The 17,611-nt window shown below is 38.5% G+C and overlaps 1 protein-coding gene across 1 annotated transcript in view; it reads left to right on the top strand.

The window, feature by feature from the left end:
• The window catches only part of LOC121388268 (neural-cadherin-like), a 93,493-nt gene extending 77,344 nt beyond the window's left edge, over positions 1-16,149 (top strand). Inside the window, exons 28-36 of the mRNA XM_041519541.1 lie at positions 1,997-2,212; positions 3,364-3,565; positions 4,960-5,147; positions 6,734-7,016; positions 7,816-8,008; positions 8,705-8,946; positions 9,448-9,579; positions 12,415-12,519; positions 15,518-16,149. Of these exons, the coding sequence (XP_041375475.1) occupies positions 1,997-2,212; positions 3,364-3,565; positions 4,960-5,147; positions 6,734-7,016; positions 7,816-8,008; positions 8,705-8,946; positions 9,448-9,579; positions 12,415-12,519; positions 15,518-15,780 (1,824 nt within the window). The 3' untranslated portion in view covers positions 15,781-16,149. The remainder of the gene's footprint in view (positions 1-1,996; positions 2,213-3,363; positions 3,566-4,959; positions 5,148-6,733; positions 7,017-7,815; positions 8,009-8,704; positions 8,947-9,447; positions 9,580-12,414; positions 12,520-15,517) is intronic.
• The last annotated feature ends 1,462 nt before the right edge of the window (positions 16,150-17,611 follow it).

The raw sequence follows: 17,611 nt of genomic DNA, 5'->3' as shown, positions 1-17,611 counted from the left end.
GGGGGGGGGGGGGGCACACACTTTTATATTTACACACTTTTATACAGAGTTCGACAAATCCGCTAGCCCGATGCCCGTGGCTAGTGGTTTTTAAGTTCGGGCTAGTGAGAACCGCAAAACCACTAGCCCACAGGGCTTGTGGTTTCCACCCCCCTCCTTATCGCTTGATCGTGGGTTTTTTGTTTTTCTCTCAGCTGAAATTTCGTTTAATAAATTTGATTGTGACGTTTGTCATCGAATAATATCAACAATGCAATCAGTATATAATGATAATCCACTTGAACTAGGTCTGCAAACTGCAGTAACATGCTATCTCTACATCGCCACAGTTACAGCATGCATTGTTTACTTTTCCCTTTCAAGTTTCTGGCACAGGAAATAAGTTTAATGACATGCGTGTTTTGATTGGTTGGACACGTCATGTGGTAGTTAATCTCGCACATATGAACTTGGAAATCTCGCACTTAAGAGCTTGGAAATCACCAATTGCGACGACAGGTTAATCTCAATCAAGTAAACCCCGGTCATGCTTTGAATTTCAGTGTTTGTTTTATTGAGCTGTTGTTTTCTAATTTTACACTTCGCTGACATGTGGTTATCGGCAATCAGGAAAACAATTTACTTTAATGGTAACGCACATGCAATGACTCTGCTTGACCTATTTGTGTATCGGTCTGGATAATGCGTCACAGCTGCCCATAGAAGATGATACCTTTTTTGTTCATCAATTAACAACGGATTAGATGTCGCCGTTATATTCTTTTGATATTGGTCTGACACGGGATAATGCCCAGTATTTGAGCAATTGGCATCACCGTTCCTGGCGACATAAATAGTAGGGCCCTAAATGTATAACCCGCTACCGAATACACTGAACCATCGATTACCGTGTGTCACACTGTCGTACCCTCATTTAAATTTAATTATTTTGATAGTGGGTTTAGATATCAACCATGAGTTTGCTCAATTATTTTTCCCCTGGGGGAGGGCAAACGCGAAAATGCGAATGACGATGGATCACACTCGACAAAAAACCAAACGTACAACACGACAAAAAACTGAAAGTTATAACATGATTTAAGTGTTTGTTTTATTTTACTGTTATACTCGTAAATGTGTAATGTTACAATTTTTTTTATAAAAATCCAGTTATAATTGATCAGGAATTTGGGCTAGTGCTTTATCTTGGTGGGCTAGTGGTTTTCACAAACCCACTAGCCCTGTGGCTAGTGACTTTCAAAATATTTGTCATACTCTGTTTTATACTATTATAAAGCAAATATAAAGCAAAATATCTAAAAAGTGGGGGGCACATGTCCCCCTTGACCCCCCCCCCCCAAATTTCCTACGCCAGTGTTACAATCAAGGCCTCCTGAATATGTTAGTAAAGTGTTATGATAGACACTTAGAATGTACTTTGATCCTGATATCATGACTTAGTACACAAGTGCTAGTCATTAAGTACAAATTGCACCATTATGTTTCTTTGATAAACGCCCTGCATTTCAAGGTCTTTTATGATCCCTTGCTGCTAATCGGAAAGAGTAGCCCCTGTAGTGGCGACAGCGGGTTTCCTCTCAAAATCTGTGTGGTCCCTAACCATATGTCTGACGCCATATAACCGTAAATAAAATGTGTTGAGTGCGTCATTAAATAAAACATTTCTTTCTTTCTTTCTTTTTCAAGGTCTTTTATTGTTAGCACCACTGGGTGAAAGGCCTATTTAAGCGTAAATAAATACATATTTATATTTAAGACAAGTGGTGTTGTTTATATATTTTTTTCATTCTTATATATATATATATATATATATATATATAGATACATAGATATATATATGTGTGTACATTATATTATATTATATAGCATACAGATAAAATGGTGTGTCTTAAGTCTGGAACAACTCCAGGCATGAATGTTTTTTGGGGGTGGGAGTGTATATCTTCCAATTTCAGTACTTAAAAACAAATATGTTTTTTGTGTTTTTTTCACACAGGAAGTTAAACTAATTGTGGACCACTGTGAATCGGCATGGCAGAGTACAGATAAAATGGTGTGTGAAAAGTCAGGAACGACTCCCGGCATAAACGAGTTCTTGAACGTTGGCTCCATGTTACACCTGGGTGGAACGAACGCCAAGCCTATCTACCCAGCGAATCTCCAGCCTGCCGGGTTTGATGGTTGCGTCAAGAGGTTGATGCACAATGGACGGGTGAGTAGTGCACCTCAAAGTTTAAATGTTCATGGTGCTCTACGGGGGTGGGGGGGGGGGGGAGGGGACATAGCCCAGTGGTAAAGCGTTCGCTTGATACGCGGTTGGTTTGAGATCGATCCCCATCGGTGGATCCATTGGACTATTTCTCGTTCCAGCCAGTGCACCACGACTGGTATATCAAAGGCCATGCTGTCCTGTCTGTGGGATGGTGCATATAAAAGATTCCTCGCTACTAATGGACCAAATGTAGCGGGTTTCCTCTCTAACTCTAAGAGTACATGTCAAAATTATCAAATGTTTGACATCCAAGAGCCGATGATTAATAAATCAATGTTCTCTAGTGGTGTCGTTAAACAAAACAACCTTTTTTGCTCTTCAAGGAACATTTTGTTTTCAAAATCTTAATAGTGATATTTCTAGTCAATAGGAAAATTGATTTGCAACTTCTATTTAGTGTTTTAAAATTGTGTAGCGATCTCTGAAACTTGCATAGCTAATCGTGGCGCGATACTGAACAAAATGTTCAATGCTATTACTAAGAGTGAATCCAAGGAGAAACAACAGGGGGCCAGTCCTTCCTAAAAAAAAATTCAAGTGCATCGGGGGGGGGGGGGGGTGTTAGGTTTTTTTGTGGGTTTTTTTAATTTGTTTACAATTTTAGGGGTAGGACGTAGCCCTGTTGTAAAGCATTCGCCTGATGCGCGGTCGGTTTGAGATCAATCCCCATCAGTGGGCCCATTGGGCTATTTCTCATTCCTGCCAGTGCACCACAACTGTGGTATGTGCTATCCTGTGTGTGGGATGGTGCATATAAAAGATCCCTTGCTATTAATGGAAAAATATAGCTGGTTTCCTCTCATAAACTATGTCAAAATTATTAAATGCTTGACATCCAAGTCTTAGAAAGGAAACCCTCTTCATTTTTCCATTAGTAGCAAGGCTGCTTTAATATGCACCATCCCATAGACAGGATGGCATATACCACAACCTTTGATATACCAGTCATGGTGCAGTGGCTGGAATGAGAAATAGCCCAATGGGCCCACTGACCGTGCATCAGGCAAGCACGTTACCACTGGGCTATGTCCCGCCCCCAAAATGTATTTAGTGCATCGTTAAATAAGACATTCCTTCATTCCTTTCCACAGTTGTACGATCTGACAGTGAAGCAATCTTTGGGTTACTCGTCCGGTAAACCTGGCTGCCAACGTGAGGACAGCATCTGTGGTGTGACGCCGCCCTGTGGTGAGAGCGTCTGTGGCAAAAACGGTCTGTGTGTGTCGTCGTGGAAACCCAGTTCCTACGTCTGCATCTGTAAACCAATGTGGCGAGGAAGACAGTGCAGTATAGGTGTGTAGTTTTAAAGTCACAGACCTAGTTTTAACCCATAAAGTCACAGACCTAGTTTTAACCTGTAATGTCACAGACCTAGTTTTAACCTGTAATGTCACAGACCTAGTTTTAACCTGTAATGTCACAGACCTAGTTTCAACCCATAAAGTTACAGACCTAGTTTTAACCCATAAAGTCACAGACCTAGTTTTAATCTGTAAAGTCACAAACCTAGTTTCAACCCATAAAGTCACAGACCTAGTTTTAACCCGTAAACTCACAGACCTAATTTTAACACTTTAAAGTCACAGACCTATATTCAACCCGTAAACTCACAGACCTAGTTTTAACCCATAAAATCACAGACCTAGTTTTAACCTGTAAAGTCACAGACCTAGTTTCAACCCATAAAGTCACAGACCTAGTTTCAACCCATAAAGTTACAGACCTAGTTTTAACCCATAAAGTGACAGACCTAGTTTTAACCCGTAAAGTCACAGACCTAGTTTCAACCCGTAAAGTCACAGACCTAGTTTCAACCCGTAAAGTCACAGACCTATTTTCAACCCGTAAACTCACAGACCTAGTTTCAACCCGTAAAGTCACAGACCTAGTTTCAACCCGTAAAGTCACAGACCTAGTTTCAACCCGTAAAGTCACAGACCTAGTTTCAACCCGTAAACTCACAGACCTAGTTTCAACCCGTAAAGTCACAGACCTATTTTCAACCCGTAAACTCACAGACCTAGTTTCAACCCGTAAAGTCACAGACCTAGTTTCAACCCGTAAAGTCACAGACCTAGTTTCAACCCGTAAAGTCACAGACCTAGTTTCAACCCGTAAAAATTGATACTTTAGTGGTGTCGTTAAACAAAATAAACATTAAATGTGTTTGTTTTTTTGTTTTTTTATGTGATTCATGAACATTATTGGTCAGTAATATAAATCAGATGTTGTGATATTAACCGACCACATCATTTTATATATAAAAATTATTATACAAGCTTGTGTGTCATACTGATTTTACGAAACGAGTGTCAGGATTTTTATATCAGAGATGGGGTAATACATGAATCCTAACACGAGTTTCGTAAAATCAGTATGACCCACACGCAAGTGTAATAATTTCTTTATTATCCATATTATTATTGTTGTTTTCTTTATGAACAATAAGACCCAACTCAAAATGTTTCAGCCACAACTAGGAGACGACAACAAAATGACATCATTCATATTTCAAATGCACAGTCTGAGCTAGGACTGGAGAAGCAACATCATTTTATTCTGTAGTAATTTAGCTGCTATGAATATACTGTAGTAATTTAGCCACTATGAATATACTGTAGTAATTTAGCCACTATGAATATACTGTAGTAATTTAAGTCTGATTTTATAGTTATTTTTCCTTACAGAGACGACGGTGAAGGACATGAAATCTCAGAGTTACTTCGAGTGGCACCTCAACAACAGTTTCTACAACAAGCTGCACGGCGTCGGTGACTGGAAGCTGCAGCTGCACATCATGTTCCGCACGCGCGACGAGGACGGCGTCCTCCTCACCCTGTCCTCGGCCGATGGGCACCAGGCCATCACGTTGCAGGTAACACACACACACACACGGTCATCAGGTCAGGTCAGGTCAGATCAGATTCAGAGCAAGCTGTTGTAGCACACGCCTGTCCTGGGTGCAGATGTCGACTTTAGCCGGCTCCTCCGTCCAGGACAGGAAAACACTGTACAGGTCGGGTCAGGTCAGAGAGCTTAACATGCACATTCAGAGCAAGCTGTTGTGGCACATGTCTGTCCTGGGCGCAGATGTTGGCCTCAGCCGGTTCCTCCACATCCAGGACAGGAAAGGGGTGGGGAGGGTGAAGGGGGGCCACCTGCCCTGTCAGGTGTAAGGGAGCACTTGCAGTCCCACAGTGATCGGTAACAGGCGGAGGGATGTGGTCATAGGATCGAGCCTGATTTTTATACGCCCATCTATGATGAGTCGTACAGTGAAACCTCTCTAAACCGGACACCCTTGAGACCAAGACAAATGTCTGCTTTTAGAGGGATCCAGTTTACAGAGGTTAAGTTCTGTCCTCGTTTTTAAAAAGGGACTTTGTGAAACGTCCGGTTTTGAGGGAATTCCAGTTTACAGAGGGTCCGGTCTTGAGAGGTTTCACTGTATTATGGTATGGCATTGTCCGTCCGTCCGTACGGGTCCGTCTGTTAACTTTTTCTTGTCCGGACCACATCTTGCATACAGATGTAGGAACAACTTGTTTTTAAATGGGTGAAAATCTGTACCGTAAAAGTTTGTTTGTGTACCTCGAAATTACAGAGTGACATTGTTTTTAGAAGAATTGGGGCGGGACTTTGCCCAGTGGTAAAGTGCTCGCTTGATGTGCGGTCGGTTTGAGATCGATCCCCGTCAGTGGGCCCATTGGGCTATTTCACATTCCAGCTTAGCTTAGTAATTGGTTTAACGTGTCCATATACCACTAGGGTTTTGAACATGCCTATCCCGAGTCCGACCTCCAATAGGATTGGGGGTCTGACTCGGGACACATTCCAGCCAGTGCACCATGACTGGTATATATCAAAGGCAGTGGTGTGTACTACCCTGTCTGTGGGATGGTGCATATAAAAGATCACTTGCTGGTAATCGAAAAGAGTAGCCCATGAAGTGGTGACAGCGGGTTTCCTCTCTCAATATCTGGGTGGTCCTTAACCATATATCCGATGCCATATAACCGTAAACAAAATGTGTTGAGTGCATCGTTAAATAAAACATTTCTTTCTTCTTTGCTTCAGTCATCAGTAGGGTTGAGATGTAGCAGAGTTGGTACAGATTCACTTGAGGTGCTTGTATCGAGGGTGGTTTTAGCCCAGTGGTAAAGCACTCGCATGATTCGCTGTCGGCTTGTGATCGATCCCTGTCGGTGGACCCATTGGGTTATTTCTTGTTCCAGCCAGTGCACCATGACTGAAAAAACACCATGGGCCAAATTTACAAAGCATGTTTAGGACTTTACGCGCGTGTAACTACATACATTTACAATACTTATTCACCTTTAAGTTTAAGCAAAACAGGCTTCGTAAATTCGTCCTCTTTAAGTTTTCTTCATGTGATCTAGGCTTAATGAACAAAACAAACTTACCTTTTCTTTTCTCTCTCTTGTTTTTTTGACTGTATAGATCATTAAGACTCGTCTGATACTGACATACATGCTGGACGGGGTGAGCCGAAACCTCGAGCTGTATTACCGCCATGTCAGTAACGGACAGTGGCACACGGTCGAGATGCAGCGATTTGGAAAGGAATTCATTCTCACGATGGACAATGGGGAAGAGAACAACTACAACAGAACCTTCAGTGAAGACGACAAGGACAAGATGACAATATCGACAACCGTGCACGCGGGGGCCATTCCTTCACAGTCTTCTGGCGTCACGGTCGTTGACAAAGACCTGGAAGACAGTAAGTGATTTGTTTGTATTTTAAGGATTTTCTGTTATTTGGGATTTTTGGGGGATCACGGTCATTGACAAAAACCTTGAAGACAGTGCGTCATTTGTTCGTATTTTAAGGATTTTCTCTTATTTGTTTTGGCGTCACGGTCTTTGACAAAGAACTTGGAAGACAGTAAGTGATTTGTTCATATTTTGTAATGATCGTATTAAAGTGGCAGACCCTAGTTTTTTAAACACTACGACATATTCTTCACTATTAAAGCCGTTTTCGATAAATTTATATCCGACATTAAATACATTCATTTTATTGTTCAGAATATCGATTTCTGTACATCCAAACTGATTATGGTTATTTGGTGTTTGTAATGTCACAAAATTAATTTTTTCATAATTCTAAAAATGCATATGCGTCTGAGAAGCTATCACAATCAGCTATCGATTCCTGAAAATGAACGCCATTGTTGTCAAGCAAAAATACTTGTCGAAAACCACTTTTTCAACTCAAAATCCCCAGGTATTTTCCATTGAAAAAAAAACACACCAAAAAGTAGGTGGGTATGAATAATAACATAAGGCTACCGTAGGTGTGAATAATAACATAAGGCTACCGTAGGTGTGAATAATAACATAAGGCTACCGTAGGTGTGAATAATAACATACGGCTACCGTAGGTGTGAATAACAACATACAGCTACCATAGGTGGGTGTGAATAACAACATACGACTACCGTAGGTATGTGTGAATAATAACATACGGCTACCATAGGTATGTGTGAATAATAGTGTGGGTTTTTTCTTCACTACAGCATGTGTGAATGACATCCGGATGAACAACCGTTACTTTCCCATGCAGTACAACGAAAACAACGACATTAATTTAGCCGCGTCACTTACCAAGAACCCGAACATTGCCGACGGCTGCCATCGGGATGACTGTTTGGGCGTTGTTTGCCCTCCGCCAGAAGTCTGCTATCCACTGTGGGGTGATAAAGAGTGCAGGTTTGTTGTATTGCAGGGGTTGGACGTATATCCCAGTGGTAAAGCACTTAACTGATGCATGGTTGGTCTAGGATCGATCCCCGTAGGTGGGCCCATTGGGTTATTTCTCATTCCAGCCAGTACACCACGACTGGTATATCAAAGGCCGTGGTATGTGCTATCCTGTCTGTGGGTTGGTGTATATAAAAGATTCCTTGCTATTTATGGAAAAATGTAGCAGGTTTTCTCTCTAAGACTAAATGTCAAAATTACCAAATGTTTTACATCCAATAGCCGATGATGTGCTCTAGTGGTGGTGTTAAACAAAAGAAACTTTTTAACTTTTTGTTGTATTATAATCCATTTGCATAGAAAGGGAACTGATGAATTGACATATATCTCTATATTAAAACATATTGTTGAGTTTTAAACCCATACTAACTCCAAATAATCGAAGTAATCGATAGTGCAGTATACATACAGAGAATAAAGGCAGAACTGTGTGTGCCTTACATTGGCTGTTCCATCAGTTGTCTTCATACCTGCATTGTAAAATAAGACAACCTATGCGATATGATGATAATTTGTAAAGAAACTTTTTTTTTATATACGCTGAAATGTTTAAAAAAAAAAAAATTGATTTGGTATGGATTTAAAACTTAATGATATATTTTTATAGGAATTTTTAACTTTAAATGTTATTTGTTGTTTTTTCAGATGTCCAAAACACTATGAGAGAATCAATGGCCTGTGCCAGATGATTGTGTACTGTAATAGCCACAACTGCTTCAGTGGCTCCACCTGTGTGGAGGATCTCAGCATGGACAGAGGCTATCGGTGTGAGTGTCCACCGGGCTGGACAGGAGATTTCTGTAACCAACAGGCACCAGGACCACTCACGGCAGGAATAACAACGGCAGCCATTGTTGCCATTGTTATCAGTGTCTTTGTCCTATTAGGTAAGTTGTCTTTATTGGGTTTTTTACACATTCCCCCACCCCCCCACCCCCCAAAAGAAAGACACATTGCTGCCATTGTTATCAGTTTGTTTGTCCTCTTAGGTAAGTTATCTTTATCTGGGTGTTTTACACGTTTTCTATTCCAAAAAGCCATTGCTGCTATTGTTATCGGTTTGTTTGTCCTGTTACATAAAATTATTTTTATAATTTTTTGTACAATATTTATTTAAAACACTATTGGTGCCATTGTTATCAGTTTGTTTGTCATGTTAAGTAAAATTGTCTTTATAATTTTTTTTTTTTTTTTAAATGCCATTGTTATTAGTGTTTTTGTCAAGTTAGGTGAGTTGTCTTTATCGGTGTTTACACATTAAAAAAAAAGAAGCTATTGTTATCGGTTTGCTTGTCCTGTTACATAAGCTGTCTTTATAAAAAAAAAAAAAAAATTTTCTAAAACAATATGAAATTAATTTGGAATTTTTTCTTTCTTTTCTTCTCCAGTTCTTGCTCTTGTCGTTATACTGTTTGTGAAGTTCGTAGAAACAAAGAAAGCTGATGACAAATACATCTTAGAAGTCGACTCGTATGATGATATCCGTGAAAATGTGATCAATTATGATGAGGAAGGCGCTGGTATGTTGGTATCTTATACATTGTTTATTACTTTCTCAAATACCGTATTTTCCTATGTATTATGCGCACCGGTGTATAATGCGCACCCCCCACTTTGAATGTTTATTCCAAGAAAAAAAACATAAACCACAATATAATGCGCACCGTTTTTTTAAACCACAAAATCGACAGTGAATGCAAGATGTACCGTTTTCCCCCGTCATCAAAATTAACAAAAAGCGAAAGAAGCGGTATATTCAAGAAACAAAACTTAAGTTAGGTATTTGAGTACATAGACCTACATGTCACATTAAACAAAGGCTAGTACTTGCGTACTTACATGTCACCGACTCACACGTGCATAAATCAAAACAGTTATATACCCCATACACTGTAAATTACTAATAAATATATGAAAACAAAAATATAGCATATTACATTTCGTTCTCGTGGCTAACGTGAATGCGCGAGATTTCTAAATTTATAATAGTGTGGTATATTTCTGGTTTGCCGGAAATGGCCGAATTAAATCTCATGGAAATTATAAATATTTACTGTCCAGTTTTGTAATTTTTGTGTACTTTTTGGCGAGGTATGGATACTTTTGTAGATTTATTTTGCATTTATTACAACCATCACAAGTGAAAAGCGATTTTTAAGAGGGTTTTGACGTTTCGTTGTAATGAACACTGTCAATAACCTGTAAAGTACCGTAAACTACCGATCGGCGATTTTTCATGGGTGATCGCTGGACATTTTTAAAAGATATTTTTTCTATTGCTATGTATAGTGCGCACCCCCATTTTTAACCTGTATTTTCTGGGAAAAAAGTGCGCATAATACACGGGGAAAATACGGTAAGTGTTCCCACGACTGATATATCAAAGGCCATGGTATGTGCCATCCCATTTTCTCTTCTTTTTCTTTTTTTTCACTATCTGCAGGGGTTCAAAAAATTTCAAAAAAGTTACTTGCCACAGGGCAAGTGTCAATCAGATATTCACTTGCCCCATATATTTTTCCACTTGTCCGAACTTCTTAAGGTAACCAATTGTGTTTCTCCTATTTAATTTAATACAGTGATTAGTAATGTAATAATCTTGAAAGTAATTGGTTTTATTGCACAAATAAAAAAACATGGCAGTAGGTTACAACACTTATCCAGGAAGTAGTAAATTTATGTGTCTGTCCAGTAGTATCCACTGTCTTCTTTACTTGTTGATTTAAACTTTATTTTTTAAATAGTGTCCATTTGTTGATTTAAACTTTATTTGTTTGGTAGTGTCCACTTGTTCATCTAAATATAATTATTGTGTCCATGTATGTCTTAGTGATCACTTGTTGTATGGCCGTGGATATGGCGAGATCCCTTTCCACTTGTGAGCCATTCTTTTATGGCTGGCATTGGTTCAAAATTATTTAGGGATTTTGCCCATGTTGTGATTATTTAACACTCTCTGCCCCAAAATACTTCTCAGGGATGTTTTTACCCTGTTCATAGCTAAGAAAAGTTTCTTGCAAACAGCCATGTCTAGGCTCAAAGTAAACATGAGCTCTTTTATTCTGCAAATGTTTTTAAATAGTGCAGGCTTGGTAAACAGCTGGGGAGTTGTGTACGTCGATTGCAGCCTTGTATTTTTAATTTATTGATCATAATTTATTTGTTAAAAACTATTAATAAAACAGAAAAAAAGAATATATTCATGTATGGTCAGTGGGTATCGCACTATCACGATTATGGCACAGGGCTAATCAAATCTAACTTGTCACGATTATGACATAGGGCTAATGAAATCTTCACCTTACACGTTCATTTTACACGTAGATTTACATTTGCAAAGTACTGCAAAACATTAAGTATGTTCTGCTACAAGGTTTATTATATATCTAAACTAAAATATCTTGCAACTTTCATTAGAATACAATATATGTATGTTTTGTTAAAATGAACTCGAAAATTATAAACGTGTTAGTAGCACTTGCTTTACGCCCCGGTTCATTTGCAAAGAGTAGATTCCAGAACCGCATTAACGTCTAATTTAATTTGAATACAACAAGGATTAAACGTTTTGATTGCACACACAATGTATGCTTTATTTTTATATAAGCTGTAAAGTTTATAGGACGTTATTTCCAAGTTTGAAGATCATCGAACCGATCGTAGTCGATAGTAAAAGGAGAATAACTCTTAAATTGTTATCAAACTTTTCAACACACTGTTTTCCGTTTTGGTGTGTTAAAGCAAGAGTTCCGATCGTTCCAGCATTTAGGGTTAGGGTTAGTTCTCCTTAGAGCTATTTAAATAGTCAGATGATCGGAACTCTATTCCAAAGGTGTTTTACCGAGATTTGTAACAAATTAAAAAAAAAAAAATTCATGTGTTACATTAGTCACATGTCATCGGGCATATGTAGTTAACATAATTCTACTTGCCGTCAGGCGTCAGGTGATGGGATTTTTCATCCCCTGATCTGGGGGGCTGGATGTAGCGAAATTGTAAAGTGCTCACCTGAAGCGCGTTCAGTCTAGGATCGATCCCCATCGGCAGCCCATTGGACTATTGCTCATTCTAGCCAGTGCACAGTGACTAGTATATCAAAGGCAGTCGTATGTGATGTTGCGTCTGTGGGATGGTCCATATAAAAGATCCCTAGCTACTAATGGAAAAATGTAGCAGGTTTCCTCTCTAAGACTAATGTTCGACATCCAGTAGCTGATGATTACTAAATCAGTGTGCTCTAGTGGTGTCGTTACATAAAAACAAACTTTAACTTTTTAAGGTTTTCCTTTCCTAATAGGTGGATTTTCATATTACTGGAATCTGGATTAACAATATGTTTCATGTGTTATGTTTAGGTGAAGAAGACCAGGAAGGCTACGACATAAACCGACTGAGAAAACCAGAAGATTCACTTTATAAACCTCATGATCCCATGATGAGAAGGGATGTGCCACTCACAAGTAAGTTGCTAGCTAATAATACCAATGTCATTACCATCACTCTCACTTTATAAACCTCACGATCCCATGATACTAAGGTGATGTGCTACTCACAAGTAAGTTACTAGCTAATAATACCAATGTCATTACCATCACTCTCACTTTATAAACCTCATGATGCGAAGGGATGTGCCACTCACAAGTAAGTTACTAGCTAATAATACCAATGTCATTACCATCACTCTCACTTTATAAACCTCTTGAGCCCATGATGCGAAGGGATGTGCCACTCACAAGTAAGTTGCTAGCTAATAATACCAATGTCATTACCATCACTCTCACTTTATAAACCTCATGATCCCATGATGCGAAGGGATGTGCCACTCACAAGTAAGTTGCTAGCTAATAATACCAATGTCATTACCATCACTCTCACTTTATAAACCTCACGATCCCATGATACTAAGGTGATGTGCTACTCACAAGTAAGTTACTAGCTAATAATACCAATGTCATTACCATCACTCTCACTTTATAAACCTCATGATGCGAAGGGATGTGCCACTCACAAGTAAGTTACTAGCTAATAATACCAATGTCATTACCATCACTCTCACTTTATAAACCTCTTGAGCCCATGATGCGAAGGGATGTGCCACTCACAAGTAAGTTGCTAGCTAATAATACCAATGTCATTACCATCACTCTCACTTTATAAACCTCATGATCCCATGATGCGAAGGGATGTGCCACTCACAAGTAAGTTGCTAGCTAATAATACCAATGTCATTACCATCACTCTCACTTTATAAACCTCACGATCCCATGATACTAAGGTGATGTGCTACTCACAAGTAAGTTACTAGCTAATAATACCAATGTCATTACCATCACTCTCACTTTATAAACCTCATGATCCCATGATGCGAAGGGATGTGCCACTCACAAGTAAGTTACTAGCTAATAATACCAATGTCATTACCATCACTCTCACTTTATAAACCTCATGATCCCATGATGCGAAGGGATCTGCCACTCACAAGTAAGTTGCTAGCTAATAATACCAATGTCATTACCATCACTCTCACTTTATAAACCTCATGATCCCATGATACTAAGGTGATGTGCTACTCACAAGTAAGTTACTAGCTAATAATACCAATGTCATTACCATCACTCTCACTTTATAAACCTCATGATGCGAAGGGATGTGCCACTCACAAGTAAGTTACTAGCTAATAATACCAATGTCATTACCATCACTCTCACTTTATAAACCTCATGATCCCATGATGCGAAGGGATGTGCCACTCACAAGTAAGTTGCTAGCTAATAATACCAATGTCATTACCATCACTCTCACTTTATAAACCTCACGATCCCATGATACTAAGGTGATGTGCTACTCACAAGTAAGTTACTAGCTAATAATACCAATGTCATTACCATCACTCTCACTTTGTAAACCTCATGATCCCATGATGCGAAGGGATGTGCCACTCACAAGTAAGTTACTAGCTAATAATACCAATGTCATTACCATCATTCTCACTTTATAAACCTCATGATCCCATGATGCAAAGGTATCTGCCACTCACAAGTAAGTTGCTAGCTAATAATACCAATGTCATTACCATCACTCTCACTTTATAAACCTCACGATCCCATGATACTAAGGTGATGTGCTACTCACAAGTAAGTTACTAGTTAATGTCATTACCATCAGACACTCTATAAATCTCTTGACTCCATGATTTGCTGAGAGATATGACAATCACAAATAAATTTACCAATGTCATTACCATCATATTCTCTTTATAAACAACCTCTTGATCCCATGATTTATAAAGAGATGTGCCAATTACAAATAAATTTACCAATGTCATTACCATCACACTCTCTTTATAAACCTCCTTTTGACCCCATGATCTGTAGAGAAATGTGCCAATCACTAATAAGTTTACCAATGTCATTACCATCACAATCACTGTATAAATGCCCTCTAATCCCATTGACAGAGATGTGCCATTCACAGGTAAGTTGGTTTAATGTTATATGAAAATGAATACCTGTGTACCTCTGAAACAAAACTGTTATGAACAGGGCCCATGCTTATAAAACGTTTTAGAGTCCAGACTCAATCTAAAATGATGTCACATGCATGCAGTTTGTATGCCATGACAGTATTAGAGGCACTGATTTTCCGCGATCGCGGAATCGCGGACGGAATCGCGGAAATACCTATCTGAAACGGAATTCCCGATTTTTTTCCAAAACATTATTTAACTTTAATTAGCGCATTTGATTAATTAAAATTTATTTTTCGAACTAGAAACTATGGACACCGACATCTGCCTGTGCTACACTACGACACTAGTACCTTTGTATGTTGCGCCAAATGTTTAATGTAGAGTATCTAGACGTTTTACCTGTCGTGTTTTCTTCGCTTATTCCCGGCGATTTAACGGGAAAAACCGAACATTGTGAGCTAAAATTGTCTGATATTTACTCAAGTGAAAGATATATTATGTTATGTTTGCTTATTAACTTTTAACATTTGCGGCATTGCCATATTTCCGATCTCACAAAGGAATGCAATAATTGCATATTGTATGCCAGGCTTTGTTCAAAATAAATTATACAAGGGAAGTGGTTTATAGTGACACTAGTGTAATCGTTTGTAATTATTTTCCCGATTATATCGTAAAGAAAACCGAAAATGTCCGAAGTCTGTGTCGTGGCATATTTGTGTTTAAATTTAAACCAAAAATAAATACAAACTACTGACATGTTTTGCCTCATTGCATATTTATTTTATACCAGCAATTAATTGCGGTGTGTGTGTGTCACTGTGTGTGTGTGTGTGTGAAACAAAAACAGAATTTGTTTAATACTGAAACGGAAAAATGGAAAATCAGTGCCTCTACAGTATAGTCTCAGACTCTTAAAAGGTTTTATAAGCACCAGGCCAGTGTACAAATTAATATAATTAACTAAACTCTTTTTGTTGCTTCAACAGATGCACCTGGTGAGACCCCAGATGTGGGAAACTTTATCAACGATCGCCTTGGCGACGCCGACCAAGATGGCGGAGCTCCACCCCACGACAGTGTGAGAGAGTTCGCGCATGAGGGTGGCGACAGTGACGCTGGGTCCCTCAGTTCCCTGAACACAACATCATCAACGCGTAGCCAGGACTACGACTATCTCAATGACTGGGGGCCAAAGTTCGCCAAGCTCGCAGACATGTACGGAGCTGGCCAAGAGGCTGAGGAAGACTAAACCAATGTCATTACCATCACACTTGGAAGACTAAACCAATGTGTATCTGCTGCTAAAAAAACATACATGACAGAAATCATCATGACTTATTTTACAGTATCTGACACAACAGTAATGTCAACTGGCCACCGATAGTTGGTTTTCTTGTATTTTAAACCACTGAATTAATCTTTTGACAAAAGACACATTGAGGGTTACAAGTATAGCTTTTGCACACATATTTTTTGCTTTAAAAGTTTATAAATGCATAAAATAGGGTTTGACACAAGCTGTTGGTCCCATGTAGTGAATGTTTGTTTATCTGGGCTAGTGGAAATTATCAACTGTCTTACTATAATACATAGAGCTAGACACTTTCTTAAACATGGACTGAACACTGAAAAAATAATGTTCATATGTGAAAGGATGCCATATGTGGGCTTGCACATCATCACTAATATTAAATTGAACTTCGAAGTCTGGCCATAATGGCCAATGCGTAACAAAATACAGTGTTCATTAATAGGCAGAATTTATTTTTGTTTTAATTTTGCTGTGACTTTCTACTGTCACCTGCTTACAGTTTATACACTTCACTGCACTCCGTACATGCTTATTGCCAGATTTGTTCACATGGCATCTTAATTTCAAATATAAAACCTTAAAACCTGGTTAGTTACCGAGCATCTTCTAGAAACATTGCTGGTTTTGCCTTATTAAAACTGTGTAAAGGGACAGACCTTAGTTTATAAGCATTATGGCATGTTTTTCACTAATAGACCCGTTTATGATCACTGAAATCAAACATTACTTATATTTTATTGTTTAAATTATCCATTTCCGTACAACCGAAGTGTTTCTGGTCATCTTGGTGTTTCTAATAACATAAAATGCAAGTTTCATATTTTTGAAAACGCATACATGTGCGTCTCAGAAGTAATGGTCATGGAGTAGAGTTTTAGTCTGTTTTTAAGGGTATTTCACCATTTCAAAGTCACAGACTCATGTTTCACTCAATTGTAATTTTATCCAAATGTGTTACAGGTTTGTAGATTAACTTAACTTAATGTTAATTTTCTCGGGTTGAAACTAGGGTATGTCCCTTTAAGACTTTCATCCTTGTTACACTATAAACACCATGAATTCAGTGAAAGACTAGAAAACTGTTAGACCTTTAACTCTTGGTTACACTATTAACACCATGAATTCAGTGAAAGACTGGAAACCACCCAGCCAACCATCTGTGCCCAGTTGACTTTATTGTTGGTACACGTACTGTACATTGGAACAAACAAAGAGATCTGTTGTGTATCTGTTTGAAGCGGCAGTAAAGAGAAACATTGACTACCCATTTAATGGGAAGCGTAAGACTGATTGATTATTTTTTACCTTATTCCAGGCAGAACTTGCCATGACCGTTATTGGAACAATATAATGTGCTTAATGAATATTTCCACTTTTGATACATACAATGTGATACTAGACATTTAGGAACAGTATCAGTGGACAGTCTAGTTTTGATACATATAAAAAATAACGCTAGACAAATTTGTCAGTGTTATTGGATATCCTAGTTTTGATATGTGCTAAATAATGCTTGACATGTATGAAAAGTGTTGTGAATATCCTAATGTTTAGACAAATTAAAGGCTAGACACATCAAGCATTGTCAATGGATATCCTAGTTTCAAGATATACGCTAAATGATGCTTAACATGTATGAAATGTTTTGATGAATGTCCTAATTTTGAGACAAATGGAATGCTAGATGCGTAAAGCATTGTCACTGCATATCCTATGTTTGACATGTTTAACAGTGTTGAGGAATATCCTAGTTTTGAGATGTGTCATA

This window comes from Gigantopelta aegis, chromosome 14, assembly GCF_016097555.1.
Source record: "Gigantopelta aegis isolate Gae_Host chromosome 14, Gae_host_genome, whole genome shotgun sequence".
Taxonomy (NCBI): domain Eukaryota; kingdom Metazoa; phylum Mollusca; class Gastropoda; order Neomphalida; family Peltospiridae; genus Gigantopelta; species Gigantopelta aegis.
Note: the sequence above shows the minus strand (reverse complement) of the source record. Positions and strands in the feature narration are given on the sequence as shown.